The sequence below is a fragment of the Tenrec ecaudatus genome, chromosome 11 (assembly GCF_050624435.1).
Source record: "Tenrec ecaudatus isolate mTenEca1 chromosome 11, mTenEca1.hap1, whole genome shotgun sequence".
In the NCBI taxonomy this organism is placed as follows: domain Eukaryota; kingdom Metazoa; phylum Chordata; class Mammalia; order Afrosoricida; family Tenrecidae; genus Tenrec; species Tenrec ecaudatus.
The window spans coordinates 51,430,276-51,451,941 of NC_134540.1; the positions used below are offsets into that span (position 1 = coordinate 51,430,276).

The window sequence follows — 21,666 nt, forward strand, 5'->3', positions numbered from 1 at the left end:
ACACACACACACACACACACGAGTAATATAAACAAACACACCTATATTTATCTCTACTTACCTATATAATTTTTCCTTTCTTCTTTCCTCCTGACCTATTATCATGTTTACCCATTGCTCACCTCTCAGTAATCTCTCAGATACAATTTGACTGATCAAACATGATCAGAAAAGCTACACCCTCCTTGCCATCAAATTTAGAACACCTACTATTCCCTGTATCTATCATTATTGGCTCACTGCTCACCTCCTCCCACCTCCTCCCCTTCCATGCCTCTCAGGAACCACTCTTGGTCCTGCTGCTATCTCTGTAGGATTGCCTATCCTGCCAATCTTGTATAGACACCAAAGAGAGAGAGAGAGAGAGAGAGAGAGAGAGAGAGAGAGAGAGAGAGAGAGAGAGAGAGAGAGAGAGAGAGAGAGAGATCTCAAGCAAACATACAAACAGTCACAAGTCTAACAGGGATTCTGACACAGAGCAGAAGAATATCTCTAGGTTAATTAGAGAGGACATGGTATAATCCATCATTCAGTCCCCTTTTCTTTCAGGGTCCCATATCTTGGGTCCCACTTAACTAATAACACATAGATCCTTGTAGTCTCCAGCATTCATGTCCGAAAGACATACATCCTAAAAGTTCCCATTGCTGTCCCGCAGTCAGGGACAGAGCAGTCTATTGTACTCAGCACTACCCCGACCCCACATTACACCTTTAGACTTTCAGCGTGGCACCCCTAGTGAGTAACCCCAACCAGTCCAGATGGGTGTCAAGTGCAAATCCTGAGTCAGAAGTCTACAATCGGAATTTTTCAGGGACTTCATGATTTTATTCCCATTTGACTTAGGTCTGATGTCTTCCTATTCAGATACGCTAGTACCTTGATTTTCCTGAGGTTCACTACCAGACCCTACATTGTGTCCAATTTTCCTGTATTACTAACCATCCTTCTATGTACTCATTGTTGCATATACAATTTCCCTAGGATAGATGATCAGAAATAGAATGGGTAGATCAATCTCCAGAGAGGCTAGCTCCTCTATGTCTCCAGCCTTAATTTTGATAAACAAGCCCTGGTGGAATCAGTTCTACACTGGAAGCCATCAGCTGCTCTGTGGGTGAAAGATGAGGCTTTCTAGTCCTGTGGAGTTAATCTTGGAAACTTACGGAGCGGTTCTACCCTGACCTTTCTAAGAGTCAGAATCGACTTGATGGCAATGAATTCTTTTTCAGAATAAGTTTTGATAAACCAAAAACCAAACCCGACTCATAACAACCCTATAGAGCAGACTTGAACTGTCGCAGTGGGTTTCCCAGGCGTTACATCTTGGAGAACCACTAGTCGTTCTTCTGTAAAGGGGCTGGTGGGTTTGAACCTCTAGCCTTGTGGTTAGCAGTATAACTGCAGTCAGTACCCACGAAGCCACTAGGTTCCTCATTCAAATCTACAGTATGATTAAAATGGCAGAATAGTATTCCAATTGCATGTCTGTGCCCGGAGTTATTAAGCACATTCTTCAGCGTTCGACATTTAGGCTGTTTCCAGTTCTTCGGTACTATTCATGATGTCTGGTACACATAAATCCTTGTATTTGTATGTATCCTCATACAAATCCTAATTATTGAATGTTCGACAATCTAAGAGTGGGGTTTTGATCTAGGCAACGAATCTGTCAGCATGTAAATCAGCCCCTCCACTCAGGGCTGCCACTTAGGAGCAGGGAGGCGGTGGATCCGGGAGCTTAGAAATGGATCCAGCCAGGAAGATTTCTCTTTACAATAAAGTTATTGACGCCCACAAAGTACTTCCGGTAGGGGCACTTCTACTTCCGCTTAGGCCTATGTCCTTCGACCTCTGGCGACTCCCAACCGGATATATTTGTACCCCACTTAAAGCCACGTCTGTGCTGGCCTCGGTCCCGCCCGGGAGCTGCGGGAGCGTTTCCGGGTCACGTTGTCCCGCCCCGCCGCCGGTGCTCTGCTGGAAGCCTCCGCGCTCCCGGAAGTGGCCCGAGCCTCCCTGGCGCGGTCCCGTCCACTCGGCGGCTGCCGAGGCCCGAGGGGCGGCGGCGATGGCGGCGGAAGCGGCCCTGCTGCTGCAGCCGGAGGCGGCTTCGGAGCGGGACGCCAGGGAAAAGCTGGCTCTCTGGGACCGGAGACCGGACACCACGGCGCCGCTGACCGACAGGCAGACGGACTCGGTGCTCGAGCTGAAGGCAGCGGCGGAGAACCTGCCCTTGCCGGCCGAGGTGAGGGGGCGGCGGGGCTGAGGTGCGGGGCGCTCCTGTGCCGGTCGCGGGTGCTTCAGTCGCTGCCCGCGGCCCGGGGGCTCTCCCTCTCGTCGTACGCGGGCGGGCACCGTGGCAGCAGCCCCTTAGCTACCGAGGCTGTCGGGCATTGCTGCGGCGACCATGACCCGACCCCCGGCCGCGGGACTGCCGCGGAGGCGTCCAGCCTTGCTACGTGGGACGGTTGGCCTTGCCCCTTGCGTCCAGGAGTCGTCCGGGGCTTAATTCTGCATTACGACCCCCCCCCCTAACCCCACCCCCGAGTCAGAAGCTCCCACGTTCTTCCCCCCACGGGGGTGTTAGGGGAGACCCAACACGTGACTGCCCCGCTGACCCGACGCACAGTTTGGTCCATAGATTGAACAGGGAGCCGGGTTCTCCATCACGTGCAGGTTATAGGATCAGTTGATTCAGCCCCCCGAAAAGCAATGTCAGTGCATTCACTTTGAAAGCCGGGTCAGTGCATTATTAGATAATGCTCAGAAGTTTTAAAACACAGGGACACGTTTCCGCGCATCTTACTGATGCGTGTGCAATTACACTTATTAGCTTTAATAGCAAGAAGTATGCCTTCTGAATGGCCAGGTGCTTGGCAAACTGCTTAGTTCCGAGGCCATGTTCAGGAAGGTCACGAAGAGCAGAGGCTGCCTTTGCTTTGGGAAGCCTACGGAGAGGCGTGAAATGTAGAGGTTAACTTTTTTTTCTCCCCACAAACTTCAAAGGTTAAGAACGTTGGTTTAAAAGTTCTCACCCTTTTCACTGTTGGCATGCTTGACCCTAAAATACAGTTGGTTTATCTTTTTTTGTTCACTTTAGCATATTTTGCCGGAAGTAAGTTTGGAATCAAGGAGGAAGCAGGTGGAAAATTTTTTTTGGGCTTGCAATCAAACTTTTTCACACCCTGAAAATTATTACTCTATAAATTTTCCAATTTGTTTAGAATTGACTTAGCCTGTGCCTGAGGCAGGGTACTTCCTCAGACCCCATTGGGCTTGTGGGCAGCTAGTCTATGAGAAAAGGAACGCAGTCTGTTTATTGCCGTCAGTCATACTCTGATTTCTTGTTCTCTCTTCCTATGAGGGTAAGAATTTGGGGTGAAGTAAGTGGGATCTTGTCATTCTCACCCCAGTTTTCATGTTTGTGTCATACAGTATCTATTTATTAGCTACATGTAGTCATTATATTATGTACCAACTCAGGGAGTCTTTGTGGCACTAAGTGAGCGTTGGACTTCGAACTACAAGGTTATCAGTTCGCATCCACCAGCTGCTCCTCGGGTGAAAGATGAGGCTATCAGGTTCCATAAAGATGTACATTCTCGAAAGCCCTCTATGGAGTTGCTGTGAATCTGAATCAACTTGGTGGCAGTGGGTGTGACCCATTCTTAGGTGCCCTGGTGGTGCTGTACAGGAGCAGAAAGCCTCACCCTTCTGCTAAGGATCAGCTGGTGGGTTCAAACTACCGACTTCATGGTGAGCAGCCCACTTTAACCTGGTGGTGCGCTCGGCTGCTAGCCACAAGGTCAGCAGATTGAAATCACCAGCTACCCCACAGAAGGAAAGACTCTCACCGTTACAGTTTTGGAAACGTGCAGGAGCAGTTCTGTCATGGCTACAGGGCCATTATGAGTTGGCATCGACTTGATGACAGGAGTTATTCCGTGAGGGCAGATGAGTGAAATAGCAGGAGGCCGGCTAGCTCAGTAAATATTGTAAATCCCACAAAGCTGGCAACGCCTGTGGAAGAGAGCTCTCTCTTTTTGTGAAGAGCTGTTCTTATCTGAGTAGCCCTGGTGAGGAAGTGGGAGGCAGTTGGGGCTATTTGCCCCTGGAAGATTTTCAGCCTTGAAATCTCACCTGCAAACTCAGTACCTGGGACAGCTTTCACTCTTTGGTGCCAGAAGAGTATGACCTTTGACCCAAAGCATTCCACCAGAGAAAACTGCCCTGTGAGCTTAGTTTTTCCAGTGTGCACTCAGTACGGGAGGCTGCTCATATAAGCTGCCACCCCCAGGCCTCTGATGTAATGGTGTCATTTTGTATTATGTTGAAAAAGGCATTTTTATTCTGTTCATGATTCATTTGAAAGCCTAAGTTGATGTTACACAATCAGTTTGTTGTATTATATTTTGCCTCCGTATATGCTGTTTAACAAAACATGATAGCTGCAAAAAATAACAACAGCCCAGGAAAGGGCAGCTCTACTCTGCCCTATAGGCTGACGGGAGTCCGAATATCCCATGGCAGTGAGTTTTAGTCTTACCTGAGAAAGGAGTGAACCATTTTTGGTTTTTGTTTTGAGTCTTACCCTTTATTTGGCGTTAGAGAAAATGGTTTTCAGTGGAATATCAGGTGGATTTGTGTCTGGGGCTCAGGGCAAGCTTTGTGTTGTTGAAATATTTTCCTTGGTATAGTACGCTGAACTTAGTTTAATGAGTGACAGGGACTTAGTTTAACCTAGTGACAGGAAGCCAAAATAATTTATTGTGAACTTGGAGGCAATACTGTTACAGGAGTTGCTTTCTTGGAGCTGTATGACCTTTAGAAAGTTTAACATCTTCCTTCTTCTCTATAAGAGGAGATTGTACTAGTACAGGATCTCCTGGGGAGTTGTGAGCATTACATGGAAAGTGCAAATGATTGACTAGTACTGTTCTTGAGTTTTCTGTCGAATGATCTGCATTGGGTGGCGGTCATGCTAAGCTGAACTGGTTTAGGTGTCACGCAGACCAAAGGGGAGACAAGGGGAAGATTTGTAGCTTCCCTATCGGCCTTTTCATGGGCTTACTCCCAAGAGAGAGCAACAGCCAGGTTTAGTTAGGAAACAGATGGATTAGATTGCTATGGAAAGTGAGTTTCGCCATCCCAGAACTGCTGCAGGGCAGTACTGCTTGGGAGAGAAAGGTGTGTTTGTTGCTAGCCTACTGTGGTTGTCTTTTAATATATTCCTATCCCTTTTGCATAGAGGGCTGTACAGTAGCCCTTTGGGCCCGATCATCACCAACCCAGCTTTGCGCTCTTCTGTCACTGGTGCTCTTGGGCCTGTCTGCTCTTCAGAAGTGAGTGGGAGGGCAGGGCAGGGATGCTTGTGGTTAACACCCCACTCCGATCTCTCTCTCTCTCTCTCTCTCTCTCTCTCTCTCTCTCTCTCTCTCTCTCACACACACACACACACACACACATACCCTTCTGTGTGATTGGCTACTGCATTTCAGGAGCAGTGGGCACACGTACCTGAGGGAGATGGCAGGCTATTAAAAAGGGACTTGGGAGCAAATAACAATTGTAGGTGAATGGATATATTGGATGGGGTAAGATACGGCTTAAAAAGTATATATGTTCATATATATAATAATAATGATATATAACAATGATGGTTCCTGGGGGATGGGAGGGGATAAAGGGGAGCTGATATAGAAGACTTCAAGAAGAAAATGTTTCGAAAGTGACTGCAGTAGCAATTGTACAACTATGCTTGAATTATTTGAATTATGGAATGTAATGACATCTGTAAGAGCTCCCAATAAAATGATGAATAAGAGAAATAAAAAATAAAAGGATTTGCTTTGTTTTGTTACTAAAACATAATGTTCGAAATGGCTGCAGCGTTGCTTTGCTCCTGCTTGCTTTGAGAGAAAATAGTGTTGTTTTAGAACAAGGAAATTGGAAGCCACCTGCTTCTAGTATATAAAAGTTAGTATGATTGTACAGTAGCTAGTATTGGTCATTGTAATCTCATAGAGCGTTCTTTACAAATTCAGATGATCTTGGTATTTTCTTACAACATTCAGATAACAGAGCATACCTGGAATATCTCTAGTACCTTCTCAGGTGTAGAGTTTTCATACAATCATATTTGTAAAGTAAATTAGAAAAGAAACGTTTCTTGGTTCAAGATGACAGATGCCGCACACATACATGTCACGCATAGATCTCTGAAATGATAATAGTGACGGTGTGCCCGCCCCAAACAATGAAGGTGTCACAGGAGGTGGAATTTTTAAAAATTGTTTTATTAGGGGCTCATACAACTTATCACAATCCATACATACATCAGCTGTGTAAAGCACATCTGTACATTTCTTGCCCTCATCATTCTCAAAACATTTGCTCTCCACTTAAGTCCTTGGCATCAGGTCTTCATTTTCCCCTCCCTCCGCAGTCCCCCCTCCCTCATGAGCCCTTGATAATTTATAAATTATTATTTTGTCATATCTTACACTGTCCGACGTCTCCCTTCACCCCCTTTTCTGTTGTCTGTCCCCCAGGGAGGAGGTCATATGTAGATCCCTGTAATCGGTTCCTCCTTTCTAACCCACCCTACCTCTATCCTCCTGTTATAGCCACTCACATTACTACTAGTCCTGAAGGGATCATCCGGCCTGGATTCCCTGTGTTTCCAGTTCCTATCTGTACCAGTGTCCATCCTCTGGTCTAGCCAGACTTGCAAGGTAGAATTCGGATCATGACAGTGGGGGGTGGGGGTGGGGGTGGAGGAAGCATTTAGGATCTAGAGGAAAACTGTATTCTTCATTGGTGCTACATCGCACCTTGACTGGCTCATCTCCTCCCCTAGATCCCTCTGCAAGGGGATCTCCAGTGGCCTACAAATGGGCTTTGGGTCTCTACTCCGCACTCCCCCCTCATTCACTATGGTAAGATTTTTTTGTTCTAATAATGCCTTATATCTGATCCCTTTGACACCTCGTGATCACACAGGCTGGTGTGCTTCTTCCATGTGGGCTTTGTTGCTTTTGAGCTAGATGGCTGCTTGTTTAAGGAGGTGGAATTTTGCCAAGTTTCTGGAAGCTCCAAAGTATATGGTATAATTTAAAAAATCAGACTAATTAGGACGCAAATGCTAAATTTTTGACCATCTGAAAAGAAGTGATGTCAGGGGCAGAATTTGAGAGTAATATGGAAGAAAGTATTGAAGTATTTAGAGGGGAAGTTAGGAGTCCATGCTTGGGCATGCCATCAAGAAGGACCAGTCCCTTGAGTTCAGGCTTGATAAAGGAGAGGGCCAGTGAAAAAGAGGAGCCCACAAGGAGCAACCATGTAACTACTTATAAAATATATTTTTAAAAAGATTGCTTATTCTCTGTTTTCAAGGGCAGGAGAAGATTCGGAGATTTAAATTCACGTAGTCTACTGTTAGGCATGTTGTTAGGTGCCTTAAAGTAGGTTTGGCTCACAGGGACTCTCCATACGATATAAGGAAACACTGCCAGTCCCGGGTTGTCCTCACAGTTGCTGTTATGTGTGAGCCCATTGTTGCAGCCACTGTGTCCATCTCCTTGAAGGTTCTCTTTCTTGTCGACCTTTTACTTTAACAAGATTGATGTCCTCCTTCAAGGACGGTGTCTCCTGATAACATGTCCAAAGTCTCACCATTCCTAGCTTCTGAGGGCCTTTGTTGCTGTGCTTTTGCTGGGTAGCTTTGTTTGTTCTCTGGCAGTCCGTGGTATTTTCAGAATTCTCTGTCTGCACCATAGTTCAAATAGATCACTTCTTCAGTCTTCCTTATTCATCGTTATTAATCAGTTTATTGCTAATATGGTAAGTGGGAGTGACTGAGATTTATTGAGTACTTGTCCTTACTGTGGGTAACTTTTTGGCCTGAAAAGGTGTCCCTCTACCCTCACGACTTCCCCGAGGAGACAGGTTGTTGTTGGCAGCTGACGTGGTTCCACCGAGGCAGATGCAGCTTATCTCAGCATAGTGTCACTGGAGCTTCCACTGTAGCACACAGTTGATGGCAACACTGTAGGCTCCAGAGAGATCCTCACTGGGCCTTCCCCACACAGTTCTTACTGTGGGACAACTCTCTTCATACCTAGCATGAAGTCACCCTTCTGAAAGGGTTCACATGGACAGTTGATCTTACTGAGGCGCATTCCAAGAAGTCTGTCTTCCTCCACCTGCCCGTTCACCTTCGTTTTGGTGCAGACACTGTCATTCCTGCATCACAGAGGTGACATGGAGGGTTGGAAGCACTAAGTAGCTTGCTCACTGTCACACAGCTTGTGACACAGAGGTAGGATTTGAACAGGCTGCCCTCTTACATGCTGCTTTACTATGCTGCAAAACTGGGCCTGTTAAAGGGTTGCATTCAGGAAGGTCTTCAAATTAGTGATGGGTCATTTGCATCTAGCTTAATTTAGCTTTGAGAGAAAATACTGTCTTCAAAAAACACTTCACATAATTAGAGAGAGTCCTTGGATCATCTTGCTTATTGAAGGACCTTAAATATCATGAGTTAGGGCTAAACACTAGAATTGAACTTAGAGGCTTGGCCTCTTACCTTCCCCAGCATCTGCTGCATTCTTTTAGGTCTCTCTAGAGTTTGTCTCTTTGGCTGCAGGTGAATTAACTAACACCTGTCCTAACTTTAATTGTGAAGAAAGCACTCTAGGTGTGCTCCCCATTGTAGTCCAAGTTATTAGTTATTAGAGGGTGGTGTGAGGCTCCTCAGAAACTGGTGGGACACTCTGAACTTGTTCCTTATACCTTAGTGGTGGGGGACATCTGCGCCACCATTGCACGGTGAGATTAGTGTTTCGCACGGGGAACTCTATTATTGCATGCTGCTTATTAACACCGAACAATGTAACGGGACACATTCCAGTCTCTTTCAGAGCACCTTAGGTGGAAACCTATCTTGAGTTAGATTCAGAGACCTTCCATGTTTAAATATCTTTGTGACTTTTTTTAAGCTTCCATTTGAAGACTTCAGCAATTTAACATCCCAGCTACTGCCCGTTTCCCCATCTTCAGTGGTGCCTGAATCTATGGAAGACATTCTCACGAAGGGCTTTACATCCTTAGAGATGGAAGATGAAAGAATTGAAACTGCTCAGCAGGTGAGTAGCAGTGTCTTTTCTAAGGACATCTATAGTTTCGGTGTACACACACACACACACACACACACACACACACTACAGTTCCTCATGTTGTGGTGACCTCCAATCATAAAATTATTTTTCATGCTACTTCATAACTGTAATTTTGCTACTGTTATGAATCATAATATAAATATCTGATATGCAAGATGTATTTTATTGTAAATTCGAACATAATTAAACATAAAGCATAGTGATTTAAAAAAAGAATAATGCAGGAAACTACTAAGCAAGGTATGAAGAGAGACCATGGACTGTGTACGACATGAAATAACAATGACATAATTTATCAAGGATTCACAAGGTGGAAGGGTGAGGGAGGGAGGGGAAAAGAGGAGCTAACCAAAGGCTCAAGTAGAAAGCAAACGTTTTGAGAATGATGAAGGCAACAAATGTACAAATGTGCTTGACACAGTGGATCATGATAAGAGTTGTACGAGCCCCCAATAAAATGGTTAAAAAAACAAACAAAAAAGAGCTAATACCAAGGGCTGAAGTAGAAAGAAGATGTTTTGGAAATGTTGATGCCAACATATGTACAAGTGTGCTTAATATAATTAAATGGTGAATTGTTAACAAGATTTGTAAGAGCCCCGCCAAGAAAATTATTAATAATTAAAATAAAAGTTCTGAACATTTGAAATGATAGTGAATGTTGTTTATCTTGAACATTGTTTTTTTAAATTGTACAATTCTAATTCTAATGCAAATTAAATATCCATCGCACATGTGGAATACCCAATTTGTATTTTGTTACACAACCACACACGGTGAAAACACTGTAAAACCAATGCAAGTGTTTTCATGGTGTTTCATTTTCATACTCGTTCTGTCAACATTCTCTTCTTTTGACTTGTTGGTTTATTTACTTTTGGACAGTTTTATCATTGTTCTTTAATGATACATAGCATCCCATTGTACATATAGAATATTTTTTATTCATTCCTCCACTGGTTGAAATTTTCGTTCTTACTATCTTCTTTATTTATTTATATTATTTTTCCCTCTATTTTCTTATTATGGATAATGCCTGCTTTTAAAAAATCATTTTATTGAACATTCTTGATTTTGTGTAAGTAGTGGTTGTCTTTCATGTATCTTAAGTCTCCCAGTTACCTAGTTATATTTATAATACTGTTAAAATATGATATTCCAAGTGTCGATGCTGATTTTTAAAGTTGGGATATTTTATGGACTGCTTGACTACACCCCGTGTTGTCTGTGTTAGTTAACCTGTCACTCCAGCACACATACATGCAACACACACACACACACACACACACACACTTCTCTGCTTGCCACTAAATGATCCCTTTTTTATAAACCTGAATATTCCTTTTAGATCACATTTACATTTATTTCTTTAGTAATTTAGCAAGCGGAATGCTCCTCTTGGTTTTTGACTTTTCCTAATTAAAAAGCTAAATGTATAATGGTTTCTTCTGCTGCCTCTTCTGTCTCTTCTCTCCATTCTGTTGAGAATCAAAGCTGAGGCATTTACTGAGTAAAACACCCAGCAAATCTAGTGGCTTGGACATAGAGAGGGGCAGTGTACCGAGCAGTGGCGGGCAAGAGCGCTTGAGTTAAGCAGAGCTGACTTTCAAAGCTCCGTCACTTTCTGTCCTGTGAGCTTAACTTCTTAGGGCTTTAGTTTCTTAATCTGTAAAAGAGGGCTCATTATAATATGGCTCTCATAGGGTTTTTCCCAGTAGATTAAATCAGAAAATACATATAAATGCACACAATAAATGCTCAGTCAGCAATAGCCCAGGCCTGGTGTCTTGAGAGGGTGCCTTACTACACAATCTTGCTTGAGAGTTGAAAACAATAATCTTGTATCAAGTCTGTGAACTTTGTTGGACTATTAAAAAGTATCTTCTGGGTTGAATTTGTATACTTATATATCTAAAAAAATTTAAATTGAATTTATTGAGTTATAATTTACATACAGCAGAATGTGCTCATTTTAAGTGTACAGGTAGCTTAATGAGTTTTGACAGATGTACTTACCTATGTAATTGCCACTGTAATCAGGGTATCAAACATTTCTTTCACCCCAAAACAACTCTCATGCCATTAGCAAGGTCAAATAGCACCCCCCCTCCCTCTTTTTGACCTAAACTTCACACTCAAGTTTGGCTAATGCCCAAACTCATGTTTATATTATTTCTGAGTTTAATTTCTCCTATTTCTCATTCGATAACATTTACCCAAAGCTCAATGATGCGAGGGAGGTACCCCCCCCAAATACCCAAATGTAAAAAGCCTCCACTAGGATAGTACGCATTTCTCCCACTAGGCGAGCATGGAACAATTCTGCTCTGAGTTAGTGCATCTAGTGGCCTTGCCTAGGAAGGTTTTATCTGTTCACAGTGAATTTTTTCATCAAAGCAGTTTCACTTGAGCCTCATTTTCTGTGATGGCCAACTTAAGAGAACAGTGTGTGCTGTGAAATTTTGTTTTTTGCTGGAGAAAAATCCTGCGGAAACTTGTGATGTTGAATACAGCTTTCAAGGATAGCACTATGGGAAAAAGTGGTTTTCTCATTTCAAAAAAGGTGAAATGTGGATTGATGACAAACCTTCTCCTGGACATCCATCAACTTCCGAATGGAAGAAAATGTCCACTCGTAGTGCATTTGGAGTTCATTCCACCAGGTCAGGCTGTTCATCAAGCTTTCTATTTAGAGGTTCTGAAAAGATAGCGGAACAATGTGCCACCAAAAGCCTGATTTGTGGCGGCGGGGAGGGACTGGTTTTGCTGCCCTGACAATGCACCTGCTCATACAGCCATCTCAGTGCACCAGTTTTTGGTTAAAAAAAAGCATGCTTCTCTTGCCCTGCACACCTGACTCACCTTACCTTGCTCTGTGAAACTTCTTTTTGATTCTACAAATGAAGTGGGACATGAAAGGACAGTGATTTGACTATGTAGAATAGGTGAAGAAAAAAACGAGGGAGGTACTGTCAGCCATCCAAACACATGAGTTTGAAAAATGTTTCCAAGAATGGAATTGCATATTTGACAAATGTATTAAGTGTAAGGGAGAGTACTTTGAAGGTGATAAAGTTGTTTTGTAAAAAAACATAAATTCATAGCTTTGGGGCGGGGGAATTCCAGGTGTTTTGGGCACCCCCTTGTATATCCTAAAGTTCAGCAAATGAGCGCATACGTAATTATATCTGCTATCCTTCCTTATATGACCCTGAAGGTGGCCCATGTGTGAATACCTGGTTTGTTTTCTAGTGTGTGGGTATTGAATATATAATGAAATTGCCTTCCTCTGCTTTACAACTAATTATTAATGTCTGAGCCCAAAGCAATAAAACTGAAATAGTGTTATTCAGCTTGACTTGTTGTGTGGCTTGTAGCCACTTTCGTTCTGTTTGGTTTTGTTGTCAATTTAATACTCTTCTTTCCCCAGTTTTTCTCTTGGTTTGCAAAGCTCCAAACTCAGATGGATCAGGATGAAGGAACTAAATACAGGTATGTGGCTCCTTCATTTGTGGTTTTTCTGAAGTTTAGAACATAGACATCTGATGTGTGTCACAGTATGTGCCTTCAAAACAGAATTCCGATGCAAAGAAATTCCTATAGCACCATGCTTATTCATTTATTTATTAGCACAGTATTTTTTAATGAAGAGTCCGGGAGAGGTTTTGGGTCATTACAACTGGCATTGGAAGTTGTGCCATTACCAAAAAGAGTATTATCAGACTTAATAGGTTAGGGAGGGCTAGGCATTATAACTCCACCAACCATTAAGTTTTCTGGAAGTGTAGGTGTTTATTGCTTTTGTGTATAAAGGGTGACTGACGAGGAGACTGCAGAGACAGCTTTCAGGAGGTTATTTATAACTGTGCTGTTTTATTTGTATATGCTGATCGTATGGGGAATATTACAGAAAATTTTAGATAATTTGGGGGATGTAGGCTGAGCATTTTCATGGAGATATTATCCATAGACTACTCTTACTTGTGTTGGCACTGTGATGCAGGGGCCCATCTAACCCACACAGCTCATCTGTGAGGAAAGTGTTTTTGCAGCAGGCTCTGTCCCAGAGACACGTCTAGTGTTCTTTCTGCTGCATCACCTCACCTCTCAAAGGTGGAAGTGACTTGAAAGTTGACCTTAATTGATGCTCCAGAATGTCCTGGTCTCTGAAAGTTGAGCCACATTTTTTTTCTCTTCCATGGGAACAACCATGGAAGTTTTTTGTAGCTTCGTGACTGATTTCTTTCATTGCTTACAGTATTGTCATTATTAAGGGTTGACTGGGGATGAAATAGTGTTTTGATACATTTGTGAATAGAATTGATTTTGGTTAAACTTTCCTCCTGAAAGTCAAACATTTTGGGAAGAGCGAGGCTTTGCTGTTTATTGGGGGCGAGTATTATTGTCAATCCCCTTTTGGTTCTGTTTTCTAGACAGATGAGGGATTACTTGTCTGGGTTTCAGGAGCAGTGTGATGCGATACTGAATGATGTAAACAATGCTCTTCAGCACCTGGAGTCATTGCAGAAACAGTATCTCTTTGTGTCCAATAAGACCGGAGCCCTACATGAAGCCTGTGAACAGCTCCTCAGAGAACAGGTAATGTGGAGTTGGAGCAAGGGGCCAGTGATTAGATTTAGTTTTGAAATAGATGAACATAGTTTAATTTGAATATTATTGATTTCTCCAAGTATGTATGGGGGCCTTGGGGGAGAGTGTGTGCTTTAGAATGTTCACAGCCTACTTTTCGTTTAAATCCATTTATGGTAATGGGCCACGGGGAGCTTTTCTGCATTAGGTTTGGTAGGTCTCGGTGCAGGGTTGCATGCAGCAAAGGGGAGTATTAGTTTGCTCTGTCTACCCTTCATTACTGACACACGCCAGAAAAGCTGGTGATAATAGTGAAGGGTAAATATCAGCCGAGGACAGATTGCATTAAGCGTGTCACCTAGAGATGGAATATTTAGCATATTATGCTTAATCTCAGGGTTTCCTTTGTGTATATTTTTGTTTTTTTAAAGGTGATTATTATTTTGTAAAAAGCCCAGGAGACACCTCCTGGCATACTCATTACCGATTTTATTTCATGTTTACACAAATCAGCATTAATCTGAAATCTTATGTGTAATATAGACTTACATGTATAATAGAAACCTGTTCAATGTAACTTTGATAGACTACAGTTATCCATTGTAATTAATTTTCTTTTCTTTTTAAAAAATGTAGTCGGAACTTGTTGATCTGGCTGAAAATATTCAACAAAAGCTTTCCTATTTTAATGAATTGGAAACGATTAACACAGTAAGCCTCATTTTTTTTACTTTTGGTAAAGTAGTATTTTTAATGCCTTTAGTACTCCTGGTAATTTTATGTTTCTCTGAACATAATCTTTAAACTTATAATTGATACCCTAATTTACTTGTGAGCTTGCTTGAAGACATCTTAATTTATAGCTAATCATTATCAACTCAGATTTAATTAGCATTCTAAAATTGTAATAAAAATAACTTGTTGATTACTTCTTTTTTTTGGTTGATTACTTAAGGAATAATTTGTAAGTTGTGACGAAGATTATAAGAAGAAATACTAACTTTTTTTAAAAAGCTGTGGTTGTGTTAATCAAACTATTTTGTAGAAGACCTAGACTCATGTCTAGCTACAGGAGAAGTGCTGTTCTCAGAAGGCATACGTGTATTCCAGAACAGTAGTTCCAAGACAGATTGTTATGTGAATTGTATTTCTTTAGTTTTCTGGCTTATAAATTAGTCCTCCTAAAGACAAGTAAAACAGTATTAAAATTATTAAATTAATCACAATTATTATACTTTACAAAGGAGACATTTGTAAAACTCGGAATTAATGGAATTCAGTGGAAAATAGTTTCTTGCTTTGTCATCAACCTGCTTGTTTATTGTGATGCTTTATTTTCATTGCTGTGGTGTTTTATTTTCATTGTTGACTGGTAAATATTATTTATTTAAAAAAGGCACCAGTGTGTGAAAGTGGCACATTACGTTGATTGTAGAGGACTAGAAAGTGGGAGCTGTAGGTACCGACTGCAATATTCTAGTGTAAAACTGAACAGTGAAGCGACGCAAAGCCTTTGCGTGTCCACCAGGAGCCGGCCCCCTTGAGGGTCATTGGGAATAAACTAAATTCACTTATCATTTAAAACATTTATTCTTTATTTATAGCTGTGCATGGGTTGCATTTAAGGGTATTATGGTGCCATTTAAATGTAAAGATGTTGACACAAAAGTTCATGTAAAAACAGATTTAAAAAACAATAGAATTTTTCTCCAGAAACATTTTCAAATCCAATTGTATAACTGTGTTGTGAAAGACATATGCTCATTCTAATGAGACTTTAAAATGCTTACCTACATCTTCTTTTGTGAATTAAGATAGTTTTTCTCCTTGTTTTCCTTAAAGAAATTGAATTCCCCTACATTGTCTGTGAATAGTGAAGGATTTATACCTATGCTGGCCAAGTTAGATGATTGTATAATGTATATCTCCTCTCATGTAAGTATGTTATTTCTGCATCTTTTAAAGAAAGCTTAACTTCCTTTATATCACCTTTCCTACTGTAAAACAGTGATATCTTCTAAGGAGAAACACGGTAGTAAACTCGTGGTGGATATTAACAGTGCTGTGAAAGAGGCAGCCATTGGAATAAAACAGCTCTTCCTCCTTTTTCCCTCTTGAAAGTGTGTTCCAGTTTTAGATCGTTGTTCCCCTGATGTGGTTGATGTTTCTTCTGAAAACAAAGTGCTCTGCTGTGGGAAATAAGAGAACAAGCCTTTGGTTTAATCCCCCCCCTCATACCCTTTTCCTTAACTGGACCTTCCTCATTGGTCCGCAGTCCTTCCAACTCAGCCTCCTTGAATGTGAGCGACCCCAGGACAGAGTAGAGCCCCTCTTTTGGGTTTCTGACACTGTAACTCTTTACAAGAGCAGGAAGCTGCGGAGCGGCTGGTGGGTTCAAGCTACTGACTTTAGGATTAGCAGCCCAACTCATAACCAGGGCTCCCTGAAGTCGTCAGGGTATTGAAAATACATAATCGATAACAGTAAAACCTCTCTTAACTCATGCCATCAGTTGATGCTGACTCATAGTGACCCTACAGGACAGGGTAAAAATGCCCCCCGTGAGTTTCCAAAACTTTAATTCTTTATGGGAGTAGAAAACTCATTTCCTCTTCTGCAGAGCAGCTGGTAGCTTTGAACTGCTGACCCTGTGAATAGCAGCCCAGTGTGTAACCACTGTAATTGCTTAACAGCTGCTGATTAACTAACTGTTTATTAACTTCTGTTCATGTGCCGAGGCACAAGGCATTTGGCTTTGAGCAAGGCATTCAGTGTTTGTGATCTTAAGAGCTATGTAAGACTTTAAAAAATTATTTTTATAAGACTTTCTTAAGTTTAAGAAACTATATATGTGTGTGTGTATGTGGGTGGGGGGGTGCAGGTGTGTCCCCACATACATAGAAATAAAGGGAACTTCAAAAAGTTGCGGAAAAATCCATGATCTTTTAGTTGCACTGTTTTCCATGGCGTTTTTGACTTCGTCTCCTCCCTCGTGTGTATTTATATATAACTATGCAAGAGTACTGTGATTTTCATTGGAAGTTTGTTTTGCCAGTCTTTATGTAAATCATTCTCTTTCTCTTTCAGCCAAATTTTAAAGATTATCCTGTATATTTGCTGAAGTTTAAGCAGTGTCTCTCTAAAGCTTTGCACCTCATGAAGTCGTACACTGTGAACACACTACAGAACCTCACTAACCAGTTATTAAAAAGGGTAAGTTAGCCCATAGAGTAACAGACTTTCAAAATAAATAAATAAATCATTGATTCATTAATCCTCGATAATCTTAATCTGACATTTAAAACACTTTTAAGTTTTATCCAATAAGAGTTATGTATTGCAATTTTATTTATAGAATAAAGGGAAATGGCCATGTATGCATTTATAGTTTTATTTCCAAAGAGTATTTGACAGTGTGAAAATTATCCAGTACTGTATGATAGATCACCAAGTAAGATAAAATGTATTTGTAACTTAAAACAGTTTCTTTTCTATCTTTTTCATGAAAATATTGGGAGGAAATAAACCAAAATTGTAAAAGTGGCATGATGGGATTATATCGAATAGAAATTGATAATTTCTTTTTATACGTTAGTGTATTTTTTCATGACCTTCTACATGAGCAAGTTAAATGTATCTTTCTGGCAAGCCTTCTCCGTGCCTGGTAATGAACGAGAAGTGGCCAGTAGCAGAGTGGTGCCCGTGTACCCATGGAGCCCACTTGCAGAAGCAATGACCACTGGAGAAAAAGCACCTGGGTTCTGTGGAAACTAGGAGCGAGCAACCCACAGGGTGTTGGCATAGAGAATGGGAAAGGCTGACTTGGGTTGTCATTGAGCACGGTTTTACACAAGAGAATGAAAGGTTATATGTTGATTTTTTTTTTTAAGTTACTTCCTAAAGAACATGAATGGCATATTTTTTAAAGAAACATTTTAATTTTATTGTGGTAAAACATATGTAACATACATTTGCTGTTTTAACCATTTAAGTGTACAACTTAGTGACATTAATTACAATGTTGGGGTCACCACCACCACCACTTCCTTCTAAAACTTCCCCATCCCCTGGATGGGGTAGCATATGGGACGTTTTGAATTCAGAACCTCTGATTTTTGTGTTGCTTTTTCGAAGTTAAACTATTTTACTCCTCACATTGCTTTGTTAACAGAAAAGTTAGAATATTGATTTCTCTATTTTGTGAAATTTTCAGTCAGTTTTGGGCACTGTGATCTAGTGCCTACTAGCTGCCAGGTGGTGTACTGTGTACCGTTGAACTGCACCGGCCTCCCTGCTGGTGTGTTGCTCCCTTGTAAGGAAGCAGGGATCGATTTCACAAAAGTAGAATAATTTGGCCATTCCTCCAGACCCAGTAAGGGACAGAGTGTGAACCTGATTCTACATCTCTTTAACCACAAGTTTCTTGTAATATAAGGTAAACTTTAACGATAAGGGGAAAGAGATGACAGCTCCATAATTAATTTATAACTGTCGTAAAATTTAATCTCTTAGAATTTCCTTCATAAGCCTTTAGTTGACTTAACAGAGCAAGTGATAGCCTTCTGAATAGGCAGGGTCATATTCTCCAAATAAATATTTGTTTGCTAATTATTTTCCTCTTTTTCTACCCGTGTTTCTTCAGGATCCTTCATCTGTACCTAATGCAGACAACGCGTTCACACTATTCTATGTGAAATTTCGAGCTGCTGCCCCCAAAGTCAGAGTAAGTGTGTTGGCATAAGTGGAGTGTTGCTCTGAGCTTTACTTCGCCAGCCCGCTGCCGTGCTCCTGTACGTGAGGCTCTGTGCTAACCCATGGAGGTGGCCATGAGTGGAAAGTGCACGACTTCAGTGCAAAGGCCACTGAGCACGTAGTTCTTTCTCAGACGCTCAGAGGAGCCCTGGCGGCGTACTGGTTACATGTCGGGCAGCTGAGCGAAAGGTCGGCATCTGGGAACCACCAGCCGCTGTGCGGGAGGAGGACTGGGCTTTCTGCTCCCGCAGACAATTGAGTCTCGGGAACCCACAGGGGCACTTCCGCCCTGTCCTGTAGGGTCTCGGGGGCAGCACCGACAGTGCGTGAAAAGATCCTCGGGGGAGGTCCCTAGAGCAACACATTATTTGAGCTTCCAAAGAGTTCACCAGGTAGACTTCAAGGGATTGATAAGGATATTTTCTTACAGAGAGAATGGTATGTTAAAGGGATGTACAGGCAGAAAAGGACATGCCTTTTGTGAGAACTGTGTCAGTGGAACATAGGACATGAGCAGAGTATTGGGAAAGAAGCCGGGAGCAGGGCAAAGACCCATTGTCCAAGGGGCTTTAGAGACCGTGCTAGTGTGGGCCAAGTGGCTAACCGACGAAGTGTTTTAAACATCAGGGATGCGGTCAGATCTGCCCTGGAAGATACAGTATGATACCACTTTTTTTAAAACATTTTTAAAAATCTTTTTATTGGGGCTCATAAGGCTCTTATCACAATCTGTACATACATCAATTGAGCAAAGCACCCTTATACATTCGTTGCACTCGTCACTCTCATAATTCACCTGACACCACTTTTCTTATAAGACTCTGCTGGGAAGGGGATGAGGTTTAGGGTACACTCATTCATATAATAAAAGAAACCCCCCATTTTCAAAGTAGGGTCATATTTTTAGGTGTGAGCATTAAGACTTCAATACAACTTTATTGGGGACACAATTCAATACAAAATAGCCTCCTAAGTCAATACGAAATCATCTGAGAGGCAAACAGGTCACAGCAAATATGGTGGGAGTGCTTACAAGGTGCCGGGCACTGTGCTTCGTGTGCGGCATGCACTCAGTGAGGACCTTTACGGTATCAGTTTGACATCACAGAGTGAAATCTCAGAAGTCAACCACCTGCCCGGGGTTCAAAGTACTACCTGCTGAGGGGTGATGGAGTAGGCGCTTGAGCCCCGTAGCTTTAATCCAGGCCCAGAGCTCTTAACCAACCAGTGGGCTGTTCTTAGGAAGCACAGTCTACCTGTTTTAATAGAAGACAGTCCACATGTCCATCTACCCAGTGGATACATGAGCTCAGAAAGTTCATGGAAAATGGAATAAAAAACCTGGAGTTTTCAAAAAGTTCATGGAAAATGGAATAAAAAGATAGTGAATTTTTTCCTTGAACTTTTTGAAGCCCCTTTGTGCGTAGCCATATAAAGTGATGTTTAAGATAATATTTATGATGGGAATTCTTGAGTGTTTATACATTTTCATCTAATGAACATTGTTTTGTGATAGGAAAATGTTGATAAAATAACATTAACTGAAGAAAAACAGCTTATAAAACTGAATCTGTAGCATAATTTCAAGTGTTTTAAATAATGAAAAACATACTAACTGTGCACCTAGCAACTGAAAGCATATATTGCAACCTTAGCAGGTGGTTTTTCACAATGTAGGTGACCTTCATGGTCAGTTTACTTCTTTGTGTAGACGTGAGCCTGGGATGCTATCACCATCAGACAAGATTGTAATGGAAGGGCTAAGTCAGACTGATTCTGATAGACCTTCCTTTGTTTTGCAGACTCTTATTGAACAAATAGAACAACGATCGGAAAAAATACCTGAGTGAGTATGCCACAGTTCTCCCCTGACGTTCTCTTTATCTGAGTGGAGACGCCTCTCTGCGTTTGGAGCGCGTGTTGCAGGCCGTTAGTCTGGGTTGATTAGAGACAAATCCAGGGAGACTCGTGTGTAAGAAAGAGGTTTATATAAAGAGCAATCGCACATTAAGAACACTTCCCAGCCCAGTTCAGAGCAACTCCAGTCTGGTTTCCTCTTCAGACTCACGCAACACATGCAATGATGCTGAATGCAGGAAGATGGCAGGCCAGTGGGTGAAAAGTCTTGTGGATCCAGTGGTGGTAGCATCTTAGTGCTTGGCAGCGGTCTCCACCTGGCTCCTCCAGCTCCAGGGCTCTCGCTCTATCAGCGTAGCTCCATGTGGTTTGTCAACAGGATTGTCTCACAGGGAGTGTGTCTGTCTGACCTCCAATGAGCTACTTAGATCTGTCGAGCCTCCACATGAGGTCGTCAACCTGTGACCCGATTGACAAGCTAGACGCCACCTCTTCTCTCTTAGTAGTCTCCCACTGACACCAGATTATGAAACTGCCGCACACATACACTTAATCTGAGGGGCAAGCCTGGAGCTTTTCCTGAGCAGGGTTTCCTTCTCATTGGGTTGATGTAAGTCCTTGCTCTTAAAAGCTAAGTCCTTTTGTAAATGATACAGGCCTATTGTGATTTGTTTTTTTCTTTCTCTAAAGAAATACATTTAGTAATGTGAGCAAGGAAGAGGTGACCACATAATTTAGAGGTTTGCCATCGCATTCTGGGATTTACAACTAGGTTAGTTTCTGGCTATTTCTCCCCGCCCGCTATGTGAAAATCGAGCATTCTGGTGACACCTTGTGTAAGCTGTGGGATGGAGAAAAGGGAAGAAGCAATGGCCACTTATTTATATTGGGAACATGTTTTTAGAACTCATTTTATTGCGAGCTCTTACAACTTTTATAACAATCCATACATTAATTGTATCAAGCGCATTCGTATATATGTGGCCATCATGATTTTCAAAACATTTTTCTTTCTACTTGAGCCCTTGGTTTCAGCTCCTCTTTTTTATGGGCAACATTTTGGAGTGTTCCCAGACTCAGCAGTAACCTGCCAATTCACACCAGAGACGAAGTCAACTCCCAGATCCCACTGGTGACGGTGTTCCCAGACACAGCTCAGGCTCTGGCGCCGGGGTGCTGAGGGAGGTTCCCGGGGAAGGAACGTGGTGACATCGCTTGCTGTCTGAAGTGTACGCTTCCTCTGGAACAGCAGTGCTTGTTTCGTTTTTCACATTTTATTGTAAAG

General features: G+C 42.1%; 1 protein-coding gene across 2 annotated transcripts in view; it reads left to right on the forward strand.

The window, feature by feature from the left end:
* Positions 1-1,825: 1,825 nt before the first annotated feature.
* The window catches only part of COG3 (component of oligomeric golgi complex 3), a 68,826-nt gene continuing 48,985 nt past the window's right edge, over positions 1,826-21,666 (forward strand). The window contains exons 1-10 of one of the 2 annotated variants that reach the window (XM_075563052.1): positions 2,144-2,248; positions 6,863-6,941; positions 9,003-9,149; positions 12,613-12,674; positions 13,616-13,781; positions 14,409-14,483; positions 15,615-15,707; positions 16,860-16,985; positions 18,415-18,495; positions 20,327-20,370. In XM_075563052.1, the coding sequence (XP_075419167.1) occupies positions 6,897-6,941; positions 9,003-9,149; positions 12,613-12,674; positions 13,616-13,781; positions 14,409-14,483; positions 15,615-15,707; positions 16,860-16,985; positions 18,415-18,495; positions 20,327-20,370 (839 nt within the window). In that variant the 5' untranslated portion in view covers positions 2,144-2,248; positions 6,863-6,896. Of the gene's footprint in view, positions 2,249-6,862; positions 6,942-9,002; positions 9,150-12,612; positions 12,675-13,615; positions 13,782-14,408; positions 14,484-15,614; positions 15,708-16,859; positions 16,986-18,414; positions 18,496-20,326; positions 20,371-21,666 lie in introns of both variants that reach the window. The other variant, XM_075563051.1, reaches the window with a different exon arrangement.